The following is a 17,225-nucleotide window of genomic DNA, read 5'->3' on the forward strand; positions in this document are numbered from 1 at the left end:
CCTGCCTTTTGCTGTGGCAGGCTTACCGAAAGATAACTTCCGTTGCCTGACATTGGAAGTTGTCCTTGTCATATCCCAGCATCTCCATCTCCTTTCTGTTGTCTGTATATTCACGTTTGTTGCTTCAGGGCTTTCATGGCAGTGGCTGAACTTCTGCTTCTCCCCACAAGCTGAGGAAGTCCAGGACTACTTTCCTAGATCAAGCAGCAGCATAAGCTTTAATTGGAGGCTTACCTAGAGCTAAACCTGTGTGGTCACAAAGGTAGCAAACAGGCATTCCCAAAATACACCAGTATTTCATTTTAGGGCACTCTGACCCCTAGGTGTCACACAACCAAATTCAGTTATTTTGGCCACTGTTACGGGAACAATATCTTTCCGGGGCTTATTGCGCATGACACTGGCACTGGTGCAAGTATTTCAGCTTCTACACAGGTATTGCTCTGCTGTACTGTACAGTAGGTCTTCTGGCACTTGGCGAGTTGGTTTACCTTCAGAAGTTTAGTCTGAAGGAATCAAAACGACATGAACACACTTAAGCCAGTGCCAACAGCAAGCAAATTCTAAGAGTAACACTTTGCAGTGAAAATATCAAGGTGTAGGACCGGGGGTGAACTGAATGCAGCCTGCGAAACCAGCACTTTTGACCTGCCAGGCTCCCCTGGGGGGTCTGGAAATTTTGATGTAAGGGAGTAGTGGTCATTAATGCAGCCACAGCCCTCCTCCCACCCCACAGGCCAGGTCCAGCCTCCCCTTTTCCCACAGGGCTGGGTCACATTCCCTTCTCCCCAACAAGGCCTGGCCATGCTCCCTTTTCCCCAGGGGCCTGGGTTGGGCCCAGGCCACACCCCCTTTTCCTCCGTGGGACCAGGCCATGCAGTGGGGCCAGGCTATACCACAGGGCTGGGTCAAGGCCCATTTCTCCCCTGTGGGGCCAGGTTACATCCCTCCTGCCTTCTTGGGGCTGGGTGAAGCCCCCTTCCCCAACCTGTGGGGCCAGGCTCAAGCCAGGCTCTTCTCTCCACCCCCTTCCACATGGCTGGATGGTGGCTGCTGCCGTGGCCCTAGCTGCTGGACCAGAGCCACCATGTGGCCTGCAGTTGGACCAGCCACTGCCCATCTGGCCCACAGGGGGAAAAGGTTGTGCACCACTGGTGTAGGATATTAAGTATATGTTGTAAGAAACCTAATTATCCTTACCAGAACCTTCTTATGTAAATACTGAGTGGACAGCTAATCTATGCTATGCTTTTATTTCTCTTGCCAAAGAAATCAATGTGTTGGGTTTTTTTCATGTTCTTTCCCTGTTGTTTACTACTAGAAAAACAGACTTGAATTCAGCTTTGTCACATCACTTGTGTCTTTATTGTCCAAGCTGCAGATACAATAATCCAGAGCACCATGAATAATTAAGTAGATATTTCTTTTTTTTTTCAGTTGCCATTAAGCAAGGTGTCTTTAGTAGCCTACTAAAGAAATTAATTTTTAATGTATTTTTATAAACTGACAGGAATATTTTTTTTAAAATGTGTGCATAAGCACATGCACATTTGACAGTGCAGTTTTTGACCAATGTAACATTTTTATTATTAAAAAGTTATCTAGCAAAAAAGTGAACAGATCCACATGATAAAAGAAACTCGACATCAGTTTACATATTTTTTTCTGGGTTTCTCGTACCTTTTCAACATTAAAAAGGGAAAACATCCCTTTTACTTCTAATGGAAAACCTCATGGTTTCAGAATTTAGGATATACTTCCTGTGTGGTTTTTGTTTTGAGATAAAGCATCAAAATAGATTTTCATACTTTGCTTTAATTTTTAAATTTAGTTGTTCCATGTTCTGTTACTGAATCGTTATAAAAACCATCTTAACGTGAGGTGTTTGTGATCTTTATAGATGTTAAGAACATGTTCACTCCCAGATCTTTCCAAATTGTACAAGGCAGTAGTTGATGTTCCAAGTATAGCAGATGTACAACATCAAGACAATCTTGAAATAGATGATATGGAAGATGAGCATGTCAAAGAAGGACATTCTGATTCTGATGACCTGTAAGCATAAAACATTTACTCAATATTGCAGAAATATTTAGAATATCTTTAGTTGGGTATGAATAACCAAGTTACTGATATGTATTCTTTGCTCTCCCATTGTAAAAAAAACCCCAAAAACCAAAAAAACCCAACCAACCAACCAAACAAAAAAACCCCAACCCTTAACCCACTAATCACTCCAACTACCGCCGTTCTCTCTTTTCTCTCTCAGCTTATTAAATGTACAACTGTTATCTGGAAATCCTCTCCTCCAGTTCCATCTTAAACTCTCTCTAAAGCAGGGGCGGGCAATTATTTTCAGTGGAGGGCCGCTTACCCAGTTTTGGCAAGCTGTTGAGGGCCGCATGAGTAGCCCCGCCCCTTGACAGGTGCCCTGTCCCCTGGTCACCATCTTGGGACCAATGTCCCAGGGCCAGCACCAGTGGGGCCCAGAGCAGGGTGCAGGCCGGCAGGGGTCTGTGGAGCTAGGCTGGGCTGCACCAGCAGGGAGAGGGGGGAGCTGGCCCGACTCCATAGAGCCCCTGCCAGCCGGGACCCTGTGCTCCTGCCACGCTGCTCTGGGCCCCGCTGGCACTGACAGTGAGACACCGGTGCGGGCCCTGTGCTCCCACTGGCTCCCCACCTGCTCACACCCAGTGCCCTCCAGTCCCACAGTACAGGCGGGGGGCAGCACACAGCCCCAACCCCCTGCTCGCCAGCAGGGAAGAAGCTGGTGCTGAGCTCAGAGAAAAGCAGCCCCTCGCCCGCCCCATGGCTGTCACTCCCTGCTGCAGGTGCTTGCAGCCCGCATGGGGCTGTCTGGAGCAGGCACAAGTAGGCTGCAGGTGGCTGCAGCACAAGGCGCTGGCCATGGGGCGGGCGAGGGGCCGCTTTTCCCCGTGCTCATGACCAGCTTGTAACCCAGCCCAGTGGGGTGGGGAAAGCAGCCCCTCCCTGAGCCATGCCCGGTGCCCCACACTGCAGGTGCTCGCAGCCTGCCTGGGGCTGTCTGTGCCTGCTCCGGACAGCCCCACACGGGCTACGAGCACCTGCAGCGAGGAGCACCAGCCATGGGGCGGGCAAGGGGCCACTTTTCTCCATGCGGGGAAGGAGCCCAGGGTAAAGCTGAGCGTGGGGGGAAGCGGCCCCTCCCCTGCCTGGTGCCCCACACTGCAGGCACTTGCAGCCCGTGTGGGGCTGTCCGAAGCGGGCACAGGCAGCCCTATGCAGGCTGCAAGCAGCTGCAATGTGGGGCATCAGGTGTGGGGTGGGGAGGGGCCGTTTCTCCCCCCCCCTTCCGCTTCTTCCCTGCCCGGGGTTCTCCCTCCCCTTACCTGAGCTTCCCTCACCAGGGCAGCCACGTGCTCCCAGCCTAGAAACCCCGGCTGGGGCTTCTGGCAAAGCGGGCAGGCCCCACTGTTGTTGGAGCCTGCTTAAGGTCAGATTCAGTTTTCCACCCTCAATATTTCTTGACAAGTGTCCTGTAACATGTTGACCATGCTCTTGAAATGTCCTCTCCTGTTTTCCTTCTACCTGTCTAATTGGTCCTTCAGCATGTCCTTTGGAAACTCGTTCTCCAAATTTCTGTGGGGGTTCTATCAGGGTCTATCCTTTGGTCCCTCTTTTTTCCCCTGTATATCTTAGCTTTGCATAATTTCATCCAGAAGTAGCAGTTAATTTTCTCCCCTAATGGCTTACAGATCTATCTCTCCACTCCAGACTTGCAGCCTTCTGTTCAGATTAAATCTTTGCTCCGTCTCTGACATCTTTGTGGATGCTTAACTGTCAGTTCAAGTTCAGCATGGCCAAAGCCAAGTCCTTAATTAGTCTTTCTTCTCCCTACAACTAGAGCTCTCAAACAATTAAAAAACTTGATTGTGATTAGTTGTGCAATTAAAAATAAATAGTTGCAGTTAATTACAGTTTAAATCACACAGCTAAAAACTGAAAATAATGTACAGAAAAACTCGATTATGCAAAATTATGGAGGTATTTTGTATAGTTGGGGTGGGTGGTGTGTGTGTGGCGGGGATTTGTGAAGGTGTGGGGGGGCTATGTGGGTGGGGGGGCGGGGTTGGAGCCTGGGGAGGGGCAGTCTCTGCACACCCTGGCAGGATGCAGTGTACTGAGGGTCAGGAGTGAGGGGCAGCAGCGGGGCTAGAGAGTCTGTGGCTTAGGAGTGAGGGACAGACACAGTGCCCTGCAGTTAAGTCTGTGGAGGAAAGGGACGTGGGGGAGGGAAGGAGCGCAGAGGGTGTGGGAGATCAGGGCCCCCATGGTGAGGGAGGGAGTGGGGCAGGGGCAAAGGCTGGGGTGAATGGGACCAGGGGCTGTGGCAAGTCGTGGGACAGAGCCATGGGAGTCTCGTCTAGGGCACGGGGCTGTGGCTCCCCACCACTGCATGCCCCCTCAGGGGAGGTATGGGCGGGCACATGCCTTCTAGATTTGTGCGTGAGGTGGAGGTGGGCTGTGGGCTGGGGCTCTGAGCCCTGCTGCCTTTGCCCTGGGAGCCATGCACTGACCACGTTGCATATCCACTGCCTTACGTTGTGTTGCACTGCTCCTGGGGCAAAGGTAGCAGGGCACTGCCATTGCTACCCCACTAGGCAGCCCGGATGTGGTGGAGTGGAGCCTGGGCGTGGGCTCCAAAGCCACGTGTGCAATTAACGCGTTAAAAAAATTAATGCAAGAACCAACTAATGCATTAATCATGTGCATTAACTGCGATTAATTGACAGCTCTAACTACAACCCTTTCCACATACTGCTTATGTCAACTATTGTGAGCACTACCACCATTCTGCCTATCCCCACATCAGTATTTTCCCTTGTTTCTCATTAATTATCGACGTATCGACTTGTGTTTCTAATTAGCCTGCAATGCCAGCCTCCAGTGCCCAATTGCTGAAATTTCATAACAAGAAAGAAAGAAAGGAAAAAAAAAAAAAGGCTAAGTATTGTCAAAAAATGTTTGTACTCTTTCCCTGACTTCTCACAGTTGAGACAAGCAGCACCCTGTAAACATCATAAATGCCAACTCATTATTCTTTTTTAAACATTTCCTTGTGCTGAGACCACTCCCTATCACACTAACCACTGCTGTCCCACTGTGTATTTGTACTTCTCCATTTGGTGTTGTATATCCACCTGTGGTCTTTGTCTACTTATGTTTGTTTTTACTTACGGGGGGATGACTTTCCAAAAATGTGTCATCAGATGTTTTTAATGAAACTTCAATTTCAAACCAATGTGATCAAAGAGGAAAGACATCAGAATATTTATCAAACAAGTCTTGCTACTTAAAAATGGTTTAATAATTTTCATAGATTTCATAGACATTAGGGCTGGAAGGGACCTCGGAAGATCATCGAGTCCAGCCCCCTGCCCAAAGGGCAGGAAATCAGCTGGGGTCATAGGATCCCAGCAAGATAAGCATCCAGTTTGCTCTTGAAGGTGTTCAATGTAGGCGCTTGAACCACCTCCAGTGGCAGGCTGTTCCAGACCTTGGGGGCTCGGACAGTAAAGAAATTCTTCCTTATGTCCAGCTTGAAACCGTCTTGTAGTAGTTTATGACCATTTGACCTAGTCGTCATCCCTTGGGCCACTCTGGTGAACAAACGTTCCCCCAGATACTGGTGGTCACCCCTGATAAACTTATAGGTGGCCATCAGATCACTCCTGAGCCTGCGCTTTTCCAGGCTAAAGAGCCCTAGGGCTCTCAGCCTGTCATCGTAAGGTCTGTTTTCCTGACCTCTGACCACGCGCGTGGCTCTCCTCTGGAATCTCTCAAGCTTCTCCACATCCTTTTTGAATTGTGGGGCCCAAAACTGGATGCAGTACTCCAGCTGCAGCCTCACCAAGGCCGAGTACAAGGGGAGAATGACGTCCCAGGATGCTTGAGAAGCATCTATGGATGCAAGCCAGCATTTTGGTTGCTTTACTAGCCGCAGCATTGCACTGCAGGCTCATGTTCATCTTGTGGTCAATGATGACCCCCCAAGTCTCTTTCTTCCATAGTGCTAGCCAACATAGCACTGCCAAGCCTATAAGGATGCTGCGGGTTTTTCTTCCCAAGGTGGAGAACCTTGCATTTATCGGCATTGAACACCATCAGATTCTTGTCCGCCCACCTGCTGAGCCTGTCCAGGTCAGGCTAGATCACCCGCCAGTCTTCTGGTGTGGATGCTTTGCCCCAAAGTTTGGTGTCATCGGCAAACTTGGCCAGTCCGCTTCTGACTCCAGCGTCCACATCATTAATGAAGATGTTGAACAGTATGGGTCCAAGGACAGAGCCTAGGGGGACCCCACTGGTCACAGGACACCACGATGAGTGACTTCCATCAATTACTACCCTCTGGGTCCGACCACGGAGCCAATTTTCCAGCCAGTGGATCGTGGAGGACCCAAGGCGACAATTGGCCAGTTTCTCCAAGAGGTGATCATGGGAAACCAGATCGAAGGCTTTTTTTAAGTCAAGATATATGACATCAATCTCTTCTCCCTTGTCCAGGTGATAGGTCACCTGGTTGTAGAAGGAAATGAGGTTGGTCAAGAAAGACCTACCCGCAACAAACCCATGCTGGCTGTCCCTTAAGATGTTGGTGTTGGCCAGTCCATTAAGGATGGCCTCTTTAATAAACTTTTCTAAGATCTTCCCCGGGATAGAAGTCAGGCTGATGGGCCTATAGTTAGCCGGATCCACTTTCCTCCCTTTCTTGAAGATAGGCACCACATTGGCCTTCTTCCAGTCTTCGGGCACTACACCAGAGCGCCAAGAGTTTTCAAAGATCCGTGCTAGAGGCTGGGCTATGATGCTCGCCAGCTCCTTGAGTACCCTGGGGTGAAGATTGTCAGGGCCGGCTGACTTGAAGGTATCCAGCTTCTCAAGATGTTCCTTCACGAAGTCAGCATCAATGGAGGGCAGGAGATCACCCTCACCCGGACTTCCCTGTCCCGTAGCGGGCACGGGCGTCCCATGGGACTGATGAAAGACCGACGCAAAGTACCTATTTAATAGGTTGGCTTTTTCCTGGGTGTCAGTTGTCAGTTGCCCCATCTGGTTCAGCAGGGGTCCAACGTTGCCCCTGCTTTTCCTCTGGCTCCCCACATATCTGAAAAAGGACTTTTTATTGTCCTTGATGCTCAAAGCTAGTTGGAGTTCAGTTGCAGCCTTGGCTTTCCTGGTCTGCTCCCTACAGGACCGGACCAGTGCAGAATAATCCTCCTTGGAGGTGATTCCCATCCTCCATCCTTTGTAGGCCTTTCTTTTTAGCCTCAGGAGGTCTGCTAGGTCCCTGGAGAGCCAGGGGGGCTGCTGTGCCCTCTTGCTGCCTTTCCTCCGAGATGGAATAGACTTAGTTTGTGCATTGAGGATCACTCCCTTGAGGAGCAACCACTCTTCTTGAACTCCCCTCTCCCCGTGGTCATGGTCCCTTAGGGCCTCACTGACAAGCCTCCTTAATAAGCAACTGTCATGAACCACTCTTAACACCTTCCCTCTTCCACATCCCCCCCCTCCTTCTTACAGTACATGCTGTGTTTTCACAAGACGGGATGAGTTTTGACTAGTATAAGGATAGCTAACAGTAGCCCTGAATCTGTGGACTAAATGTATAGGAGAGGCACTCAGGTGATCCTCTTACCTCTGAGTTTTCCCATGACTCTAGGAAACACTGGGTTAAGGCACCAGGCTGCTCTGCTTGTGCCACCTCCTAAATAGGAGGCAACAGAGCTGCTTTAGTGTGGTGTTCTGTGAGAACTGATTAGCTTCATTGTGAGGTGCCCTGGGAGCTTGGGGGGATCAAAAAAAAAGTTGAGAACCACAGGGGGAAAGCATGATGCTTTTACTGTTTATCGAGCCATAAACAGTATGCTATGTCTGTTTATACTTAATGTGTGAATTGTCAGTATTATAATGAAAGTTATCTCAAGGTTAAGAAAAACGTACATTTTTCTGCATGTCAACTTCTTCCCTAGTGAGACACTTCTCTTCCTGAAAATACCCCGTTCAGATTGCACTTGCTGATTTGGGCTCTAAGACTTGCTTTCCATTTTTACACCTGGTTAAATTACCTCCTGGTGCTCTGCTTTGTCCATTGCTACCCCAGTTTTGGAGCAGCTGTATATGGAACCTTTTTCCTTTCTCTTCCCTCTAGATCCTCTAGAGCAGGGGTGGCTACCCTGCAGCATGTGTGTGGCATGTGGCAGAAAAATCAGGAACATGTCATTTGCTCATGTCTTATTCTAGATGCCATCTAAGTGTAATTTTGGAATGTTCCCGACACCGAAGTTTAGGAAAAATGTTATAAAAATAAAATGTTATAAAAAAACTCATTATAAAAAAAAATATGCCACAATTCTGGTACAAATGTGGAAGATTTTTTTTAAAAACTGGTTTGTGGGTGATGGACTATAATGTTTTTATATTTTCTTTTATCCCAGTATGTTTGGAGAGGCAGATACAGACCTGCAAGAGCTTCGAGCCTCAATGGAGCAGCTACTTAGGGAGCAGCCTAGTGAGGAATTCAGTGAGAAGGAAGAGTCTACTTTAAAAGCTAGAACTGCAGAACGCATAACAAATGGTACAGAACTGGATGATGAGGAAGACAATAACCCCAGCAGTGAAAGTGTACTTAATGAAGAATGGCAGTCAGGTAAAAGTAGTGATTATTTGTAATTTCCTTCCTGGGATGTTAGACATAAATGCAGAATAAACCAATGGTTAGTATAGGGTTTTAAATTTGCTTGTTTGTTTTTAATATTAAGATTCCAGCTTATTTTATTGCAAAACTTGGGAATTCAAGCTGTGATTAAATCTGTTTTTCCTCTTACTGCAAGTAGTGCTGAAGGAAAACATTTTGGCATCTGAATAGTGATTACAAACCAGTATACAGTCACCTAGAACTTATCTTTGGAAGGATATACACAACATCTGTGTATATTCTCTTTTTCAACTTGCATTCACAATCCTGTCACATAAGAGTGAATGGGAAATAGCAGATGGCTTGATTGGAGTAGTTAGAATTATACTGCATTCAAGTTTTATAAAGTGTATTAAATACACTCAGAAGAAGCAGCATGTTTTTAATACTGCCCTTCCCGAAATAAGCTGCTGCTGTCAGACTAGAAATTCAAGTGAGTTAACTTAAGAAAATCCTACCACTGCTTTACTACTTTGAGGAATTGATACTAACAGCACAAAATGCTGCACTAAAATTGTAATGAAAGGAAAAAATAGTGCTGTTTAAGAAAAATAAAGAAATCCAAACTTGTATTTTTAGCAAAGGAACAGGGTAAATGAGGGAATTTAACAAGTTCTAAATGATGTCAGGATTATAGCAGAACTACCTGTCTATAAAAACAACCACTACAGACTAAAAGTGAAATCATGGTTTTGTCATCATTCATGAGTAGCTGAAGGCGACCGGTATATCTCAGCATAACAACTATATGTAAATAAATGGCTTTATGTAGCACCTTTACATGAGAAATCTTAAAAGGTTTTTGTAGAAATTAAACTTCATATGCATGTTTCTCCCCTCTCTCCTCTCTTCACAGTTCTTAGTTGCTCATGTAAATAACACCATTTTGGAAGTAATCCATAGTGGCCCATTCTCTTGATTTTTATGATGAGCCTTTCAGCATTTGGTATTAATGTCTCACCTCCTGGAATAATGAGATTTCATGAGAGATATAGGATTCTGTTAAAGAAAATAAAATGTTAGCCTTCAAGGCTGTACAGAGACAAGCTTTAAAATGCAACTTCTAATAGCTTAGAACCTAGAAGCAAATAAAATCATGTGGTTTTTAAGACATTCATTATTTTATTGGAGCTCTTACTACTTTTGTAGACACTTGGGGCTGGCAGTGCTGGTTTAAATGTATGGCATGGTTAGGTTGGTAACTTCTGGTGGTCACAGAATTATATATTTGATCATTTATAATAGTAAGTCAAGAGTTCTCATATTTAATTGCTAAATTCTGCTACCTGTTTGTCAGTTTACTGTAACAAAGTTTGCAAATCTAGCCGCAATATTGTCAGAAAACAGTAAGCTCTCTGGCCACATGCACACTATCCTTCTCTCCTTTAGAGCATGAGGATGCATGCTGTTTTTATCGGTGTGGTAGCATCTTGGCATACTTTCCTGAAGCTAATTACTTAAATTTGGTTTTAGAGGTTTCTGTGATGACAAGAGTTTAGGCATGTGGTGCAATATATTCAGAACCCCAGGAAGATTAAACTTTTTGTGCTTTCTGCCTTATATTTTTTTTCTTTGCAGACAACAGTGATGGAGAGATCACCAGTGAGTGTGAAGAGTATGATAGTGTCTTCAGCCATCTAGAAGAGTTGAGATATAATTTGGAGCAAGAAATAGGCTTTGATAAATTCATTGAAATCTATGATAAAATAAAGGTTTGTTGAATTCTCCAACTGCAATAATACTTTTTTTTTTAATTATATTAATCTGACCTCATACTGCTCATTGCTATGCTATCCAGGTTTGTTGTGTAACTATGCATAAGTACAGACTGGGGAATGACTGGCTAGGCTGCAGTACTGGAGAGAAGGGCCTAGGCGTTACAGTAAGCTATAATTTGAATGAATATGAGCCAACAGTGCACTCTTGTTGCAAAGAAAGCCAACAGCATACTGGGTTATATTAACAGGAATCTCAGTATTCCTGTTGTTTTGAAATTTTCAAGGAAACTAATTCTTCTGCTTTGTTCAGTACTGGTGAGGCCTTACCTGTCATTCTGTGCCAAGTATTGGGTTCCATACTTCAAGAAGGATGTGAACAGATTGGAAAGAGTGGAATGCTGAGCAACAGAAGTTGTTAGAAACCTGAAAAGGAAGAGTTAAGAGGAAAGAGTGAAAGAGGGTTATTTAGTGGAGAAGGAAAACCTGAAGGGAAATTTGATAAGTCTTCAAATGCCTGAAGGGCAATTTACTGAGATGATGGAAATGGGCTTTTTTTCTGTGACCACAGGCCTAGAGCTCCAGCTGAGGAAATTCAGGTTGGAGATTAGGAGGAACTTTCTGACTATGAGGGTGGTCAAGCATTGGAATGGGCTACCTAGGGGTGTCCATCCACTGCAGGGGTGCAGTCTCCATCCATGGATAATTTCAAGAGCAGGCTGAACAGACTGTTGGCTGGAATGGTTGGGTTAGTCAGGGGCCATCCTGTCTTGAGCAGTTGCCTGGACTAGATGATCTCAGGAGTTCCCTTCCAGCTCTGCTTTCCTATGATCCTATGACTAGAATTTCTGCATGTTCCTCTAACTCTGTATTCTGTTCAGCATGCTGATAGGCAATATTAAAAATTCCAGTGTAAAGGACCTAGAAGATGAGTTTGAGCTATAGCACAGATGATCTCCACTTTTTGTTACTGTGAAATTGTTTAATTTTATGCCCATCTTAATTTGGACCACATGGTTGTCTTTCTTCCTAGGCTATACATGAAGATGAAGATGAAAATATTGAAATTTGTTCAACAATAGTTCAGACTAGTTTGGGAAATGAACATAAACACTTATATGCCAAAATTCTTCATTTGGTAATGGCAGATGGAGCCTATCAAGAAGGTAATTTTCTTAATGCTTTATGACATTATACAGTATTTCTGTACTAAGTTTTTGTGCTTGGAATGAGCACAGCAGGTTCTATTCACCTGTTTTTAAAGAATTTGAATCTTTAAGCCTTGGGCATAGTTTTAGAATATGGAATAGCTAAACAATTATTGCTTGAAATGCTTAGGTTAAAGGCATGATGTGAAATGCTATTCAGTTTTTATTTTTGCTATACCAGTGAAGGGCTTTGATTTGTGAACCCAATCCATGGCATTCTCCTTAAGAGCTAGTTTTTGGTAGCCAGAACCCAAAGCCTTTTTATCTTTCTAATGATGCAAACGAAAGAGCCACTGGGCATGTCTGAACACAGCAGACAAATTCTGGCTGAGTTGCTCCTGAGCACATCTAGCCTATGTATGTTCCAAATCTAGAAATACACCAGTGAAGATGCTATGGGGCACTCTTCTCTGGTCCCTCTTGAGACCACAGTGTCTGGCATGCTTAAGAGCAGCCAGTCAGGCTGATCCTGTGAAAACTTCCTGGAAAGTTAAAACAAGAGTCAGATTGTTGGTCTGTCGTCTAAAAGTAAGTCTCAAGTGACTATAAGCAATAAGAGAACCTTTTAAAAAGCACTAACAAATCAAAGCAACACCTACATGGTCAATGAAAATGCTTACATACCTTTGTCATTCCTTTGTTATACCATATTCATGAATAGAAGAAACGTTTAGAAAATATTTGTGTTTTTACCATTTTTTTTAAATAAGCAAACTTAATCTGTGTTTAATAATCTAGAGAGAATATTGCTTTTTTTTTTTTTTAAGTAATGATAATTAAGCTAAGTTTAGCTTTCTGGCCATTAAGGTTTAAATATTTAAAATAATTACCATTGAGAACCAGCCTTGTTGCAATTATTTTTTGCCACTTATTTAAAATGTTTTAATTGTTAATTTACTACCAAAATTATTTAATTCAACTCCTTTGCAAAACCAGATATCCAACAATAAATGAAAAAATGATCCAGTAAATTCAATTAAAATTTTAACATGATATAGCAGGTCAGTTTATTAAGTATAAAAATCCCATTTTAAAAAGAATCACTCAACAAATAAATCACTGATGACATATACACCCTTATCATTCTTTTTACTTCCTGTTGTTCCTGCAGAACAGTTCAGACATTCAGCAGGGAAAACACAGATGATCAAATTGTCTTCGCAGAGATGGAGTGATATCTTAATGATATGATTAGCAGTAGGGCATACAAAGTCATACTGTTTAATATTCCATATGAAACTGAAGGGAAAAAATGCAGTCTAAGAAATAGGTACAAACCAAAAGTGATAGGAGCATTGTTTCATGGAAGTTATGATGATGAAGAACAGAAACAAAGTAAAACCAAAGGAAACCCTATAAGATGGCAAAACGGCTTTCTTTTGAGATATATAAGCTGGCATTATACCCGATCTGTTCAAGACAAAGATCAGGTTTATAAGTCACCTACGTACCCACACGACCTAGCCTCCACCCCCCTCCTTTCTTTTTCTTTCTCCCTCCCTGTTTCCTTCCCATTTCTTTTTTTCTTCCCCCCCCCACCCCCACCCCCCACCAGCTGGATGCAGTTGCCTTCACTCGTGAAGAATGAACTTTTTTTCCCCTCATATGCTGGCATCACATTTCTTAAAATGATAGTTTCCAGCAAATGTTAGGAACATACTTCAACTTTCAAGGAATTTTCTGACCAAGTCCTACTAAAAATGAGTTGTTTTTGTTGCCAAAGGCTGATTTTAAAACCATTGTAATTTAGAATAGTCCAGATTCCAAATTAAATATTTTACAGGATATACAGTATATCATTAAAATGGGAAAGTCCCACCTCCAAATTACAGAGAACTCCACTAATGAACAATGAACCTGGTGGCCTTCTATGACCAGGTCACAATCTTTAGATGCAGGTGTAGCAGTGGGTGTAGTCTTTCTGGACTTTAGGAAGGCCTTCGACACTCTCTTACCACATTCTCGTTAAAAAACTAGGAAACTGTGGCATCGATACCTACACAGTCAAATGGGTCACTAATTGGATGGAGGGTCGCACCCAGAGAGTGGTGGTGGATAGGTCATTTTCAGCCTGGAGAGATGTGGGTAGTGGGGTCCCCCAGGGCTCGGTCGTCGGGCCTGCACTGTTTAACATCTTCATCAGTGACTTGGACAAGGGGGTAAAAAGCACCTTGTTCAAATTCGTAGACGACACCAAGAGTAGGGAGAAGTGGGTACGCTAGAAGGGAGGAATAGGCTGCAATCAGACCTAGACAGGTTACAGGGGTGGGCAGATGAGAACAAGATGGGTTTCAACACTGACAAGTGCAAGGTGCTGCACGTGGGGAGGAAGAACCAGCAGCATACCTACAGGCTGGGGAACTCCCTTCTCGTCAGTGCAGAGGCAGAAAAGGATCTTGTTCATTTTGGCATCAATAATGACTCCATGGGCCGACTGTGGGGACGCGGTCAGGAAGGCCAACCGTACCTTGTCATGCATCCACAGATGCATCTCAAGCAGGTCCAAGGAGGTGATTCTCCCCCTCTATGCGACACTGGTCAGGCCACAGTTGGAGTATATGTTCGGTTCTGGGTGCCGCACTCCAGGAGGGATGTGGACAACATGGAGAGGGTCCAGAGGAGGGCCACCTGCATGATCAGGGGGCAGCAGGGCAGGCCCTACGGAGAGAGGCTAAAGGACCTGAACCTGTTCAGCCTTCACAAGAGAAGGGTGAGGGGGGGGGGGGTTCTGGTGGCCATTTACAAACTAGTCAGGGGGGACCAACAGGCATTGGGGGAGTCCCTGTTCCCTCGAGCACTACCAGGAGTGACTAGAAATAATGGTCACAAGCTGGCAGAGGGTAGATTCAGGCTAGACATCAGGAGGCGCTACTTCACAGTCAGGGCAGGTAGGATCTGGAACCAACTTCCAAGCGAAGTGGTGCAGGCTCCTACCCTGGGGGTCTTTAAAAGGAGGTTAGACGAACACCTTGCCGGGGTCGTTTGACCCCAGTACTTTTTCCTGCTGTGGCAGGGGGTCGGACTTGATGATCTGCTCGGGTCCCGTTCCGACCCTACCAACTATGAAATGGAGGACTAGTGTCAATTTTAAAGACATTTGCCACTAAACAGTTTTATAAATACTTTTATCTTGCATAAGCGAAGTTATAAAAATTTGTATCCTTATTTAGTGGTAAAAGGATTTCATGGTGACAGGTTCTTTAAACTGAGCATGCTGTTTGACATGCAAGTATATTAAGACATTTTACTTAATCCAATAAGGATGCAGGATCCTTCTTTACAGGCTTGCATGCTTAGTATTTTCAAGGTAATTTTGAAGTTGGCTATTTTGTTAAATGTCCCTGTCTGTGTTGTTTCATAATAGTTTATGACATATATGGTTGATTATTAAGCTGCTCCTCCTAATTTAAGTTAACTAAGCTTAGGTTGATTTTTTTTTTCCCCCCTCTCTCTTTCTACAGATAACGATGAAACCTGACTCAGGAAATTCATTAATACTGTTACATATATGTGTTTGGATGCTGTAGAGCAGAATAAGTCGTAATGGAAAATGTAACAATTTTAAAAAGGGGTGGGAAGGTAGGAGACTTTAGAAAGCATGCTGGTTGCATGAAGAAGATGGAAAATATGCTTTTTTCAACTGAAATATTCATGCATTTCCTTCAACACGTGTTGTCTCACTTTAAAGTTACCTGTTATAGAAATTCTTCACCTTAAATTTCAATCAAATTATAGAGAGGATGATTCAGAAGATGTCCTAATATAAGAGGGGGGAGAGATTTATAATGTAATGAAAAAGGCCTTTTAAACTGTTGGCTGTTAGGCTCAAGCAGTTAAAAAGATGAGCATGTTATGAAAATACCTTCTTTTAGCTCTTTACTTGCATACTAAAAGCCTCCATTAATACCAAAGCACTGAAGGCTATGTTTCAGTCTCTGACTACTTAGGCTGTATCTAAATAAGTACATCATATCAATGACCCACATTGAATAGTTCACTTTTTTTTAAGAATAAAATTTATAGTGTTTTGCAGCTTCAGTTTTTGTCACTTTTTAACTGGTGTCAACTGAACTTTTACTGGTGTTTGCAAATTAAGGCAAACTGGTGTTTGCTGTCACATCACTGAAATAGTTAATTTTTTTTGTAGCGGTTATGAAATTCATTTGTAGCCAAAGAATTTATCATTGCTTTCAACCAGAAATGTTTTCAAATTTTGCTGCCTCTTCTATAATGCTGTGCAGAGTTTAAGGTGAATCTTTTTATGTTTACCTCCTGCTGCTGTGTTGATAATTCTAGCAGTTGGAAAAGGGAAAATGAAATGAAGGTAACCATGAATGTTGTGATGCATCATTTTGATGATGCTGATATTTGCAGCGTGCTCTCCCTAGCTAGGGGTTAGGGAGGTGGGTAATTTTATTCTTTCCCCCTACTCTGCTTTTTTGTCAGAGAGAATACAAAGATGGACAGAATTAGCAGTTTGTTTCTCCAAATACAATGGCAGGAAATTTTTATTGGTCTGTTCAATGACAGATCAGGCATTAAGGCTTAGTTGAAATGTTTAACTTCCAAGTGTTCAGCTGAAGAAAGATGGATTTTACACACTTCAATAATAGCAACTTCAGTCAGAAAAATCTAAAAAATGAAAATATTTAAATTATTTTAGCACCAAGCAAGAATTAATATGTATATTATTTCTAACCTTCTTCAAAAATAAATATTTGTTTTTTGGTTTTTTTGTATAATTGTTGGTTTTTACAATGGTGTTACTATTAAAGTCTCTCTCCTTGTCCACTGGAGGTGGAATAAAAAGACAGTATTAAATTATTTTCTCTTTTTTTCATGTTTTAAAATTGGGGCCTCCAATCAGTTTGGAGGAGATGGCCAAATTCCATTTTTAACTGTAGAGTGTGGGCTCAGTTGTAAATTTAGAAATCCATTGCAGTATTCTCACTGATGAAAATAAGCGCCTTATAGAAAAAACAGAGTTAGTAAATGGTCTTGATATATTACATAATGATACTTGAAAATTTAGTTATTTGTTTGGGACCTTGTTATATCACTTGGAAAATATGTTCACTTTTTAGCACCAAAGCTATTCCTGCCCTGGTGTTTTTTCTCTCTCTCTCTCTCACTCCTCCCCCCCCCCCCCTTCCCTACTTACGTCCTCCTTTATATCATTTCATACAACAACTCTCATAGATTTCATAGACATCAGGGCTGGAAGGGACATAGGAAGATCATCTAGTCTAGCCCCCTGCCCCAGGGGCAGGAAGTTAGCTGGGGTCACAGGATCCCAGCAAGATAAACATCCAATTTTCTCTTGAAGGTGTTCAGAGTAGGTGCTTGAACCACCTCCAATGGCAGGCTATTCCAGACCTTGGGGACTCGGACAGTATAGAAATTCTTCCTTATGTCCAGCCTGAAACGAACTTGCAGGAGTTTATAACTGTTCAACCTTGTCATCCCTTGGGGTGCTCTGGTGAATAAATGTTCTCCTAGATCCTGGTGAACACCCCTGATAAACTTATAGGTGGCCATCAGATCACCCCTGAGCCGGCGCTTTTC

At 43.8% G+C, this 17,225-nt stretch overlaps 1 protein-coding gene across 9 annotated transcripts in view; it reads left to right on the forward strand.

Moving 5' to 3' along the window:
• NEK1 (NIMA related kinase 1) overlaps positions 1 to 16,484 on the forward strand; it is an 89,608-nt gene extending 73,124 nt beyond the window's left edge. For all 9 annotated transcript variants that reach the window (XM_019481401.2, XM_019481406.2, XM_019481407.2 and 6 more), the window contains 5 exons: positions 1,901 to 2,055; positions 8,478 to 8,689; positions 10,316 to 10,449; positions 11,486 to 11,618; positions 15,122 to 16,484. In XM_019481401.2, coding sequence (XP_019336946.1) covers positions 1,901 to 2,055; positions 8,478 to 8,689; positions 10,316 to 10,449; positions 11,486 to 11,618; positions 15,122 to 15,138 — 651 coding nt within the window. In that variant the 3' untranslated portion in view covers positions 15,139 to 16,484. The remainder of the gene's footprint in view (positions 1 to 1,900; positions 2,056 to 8,477; positions 8,690 to 10,315; positions 10,450 to 11,485; positions 11,619 to 15,121) is intronic.
• Positions 16,485 to 17,225: the final 741 nt, after the last annotated feature.

This window comes from Alligator mississippiensis, chromosome 2 (genome assembly GCF_030867095.1).
Source record: "Alligator mississippiensis isolate rAllMis1 chromosome 2, rAllMis1, whole genome shotgun sequence".
Classification (NCBI taxonomy): domain Eukaryota; kingdom Metazoa; phylum Chordata; order Crocodylia; family Alligatoridae; genus Alligator; species Alligator mississippiensis.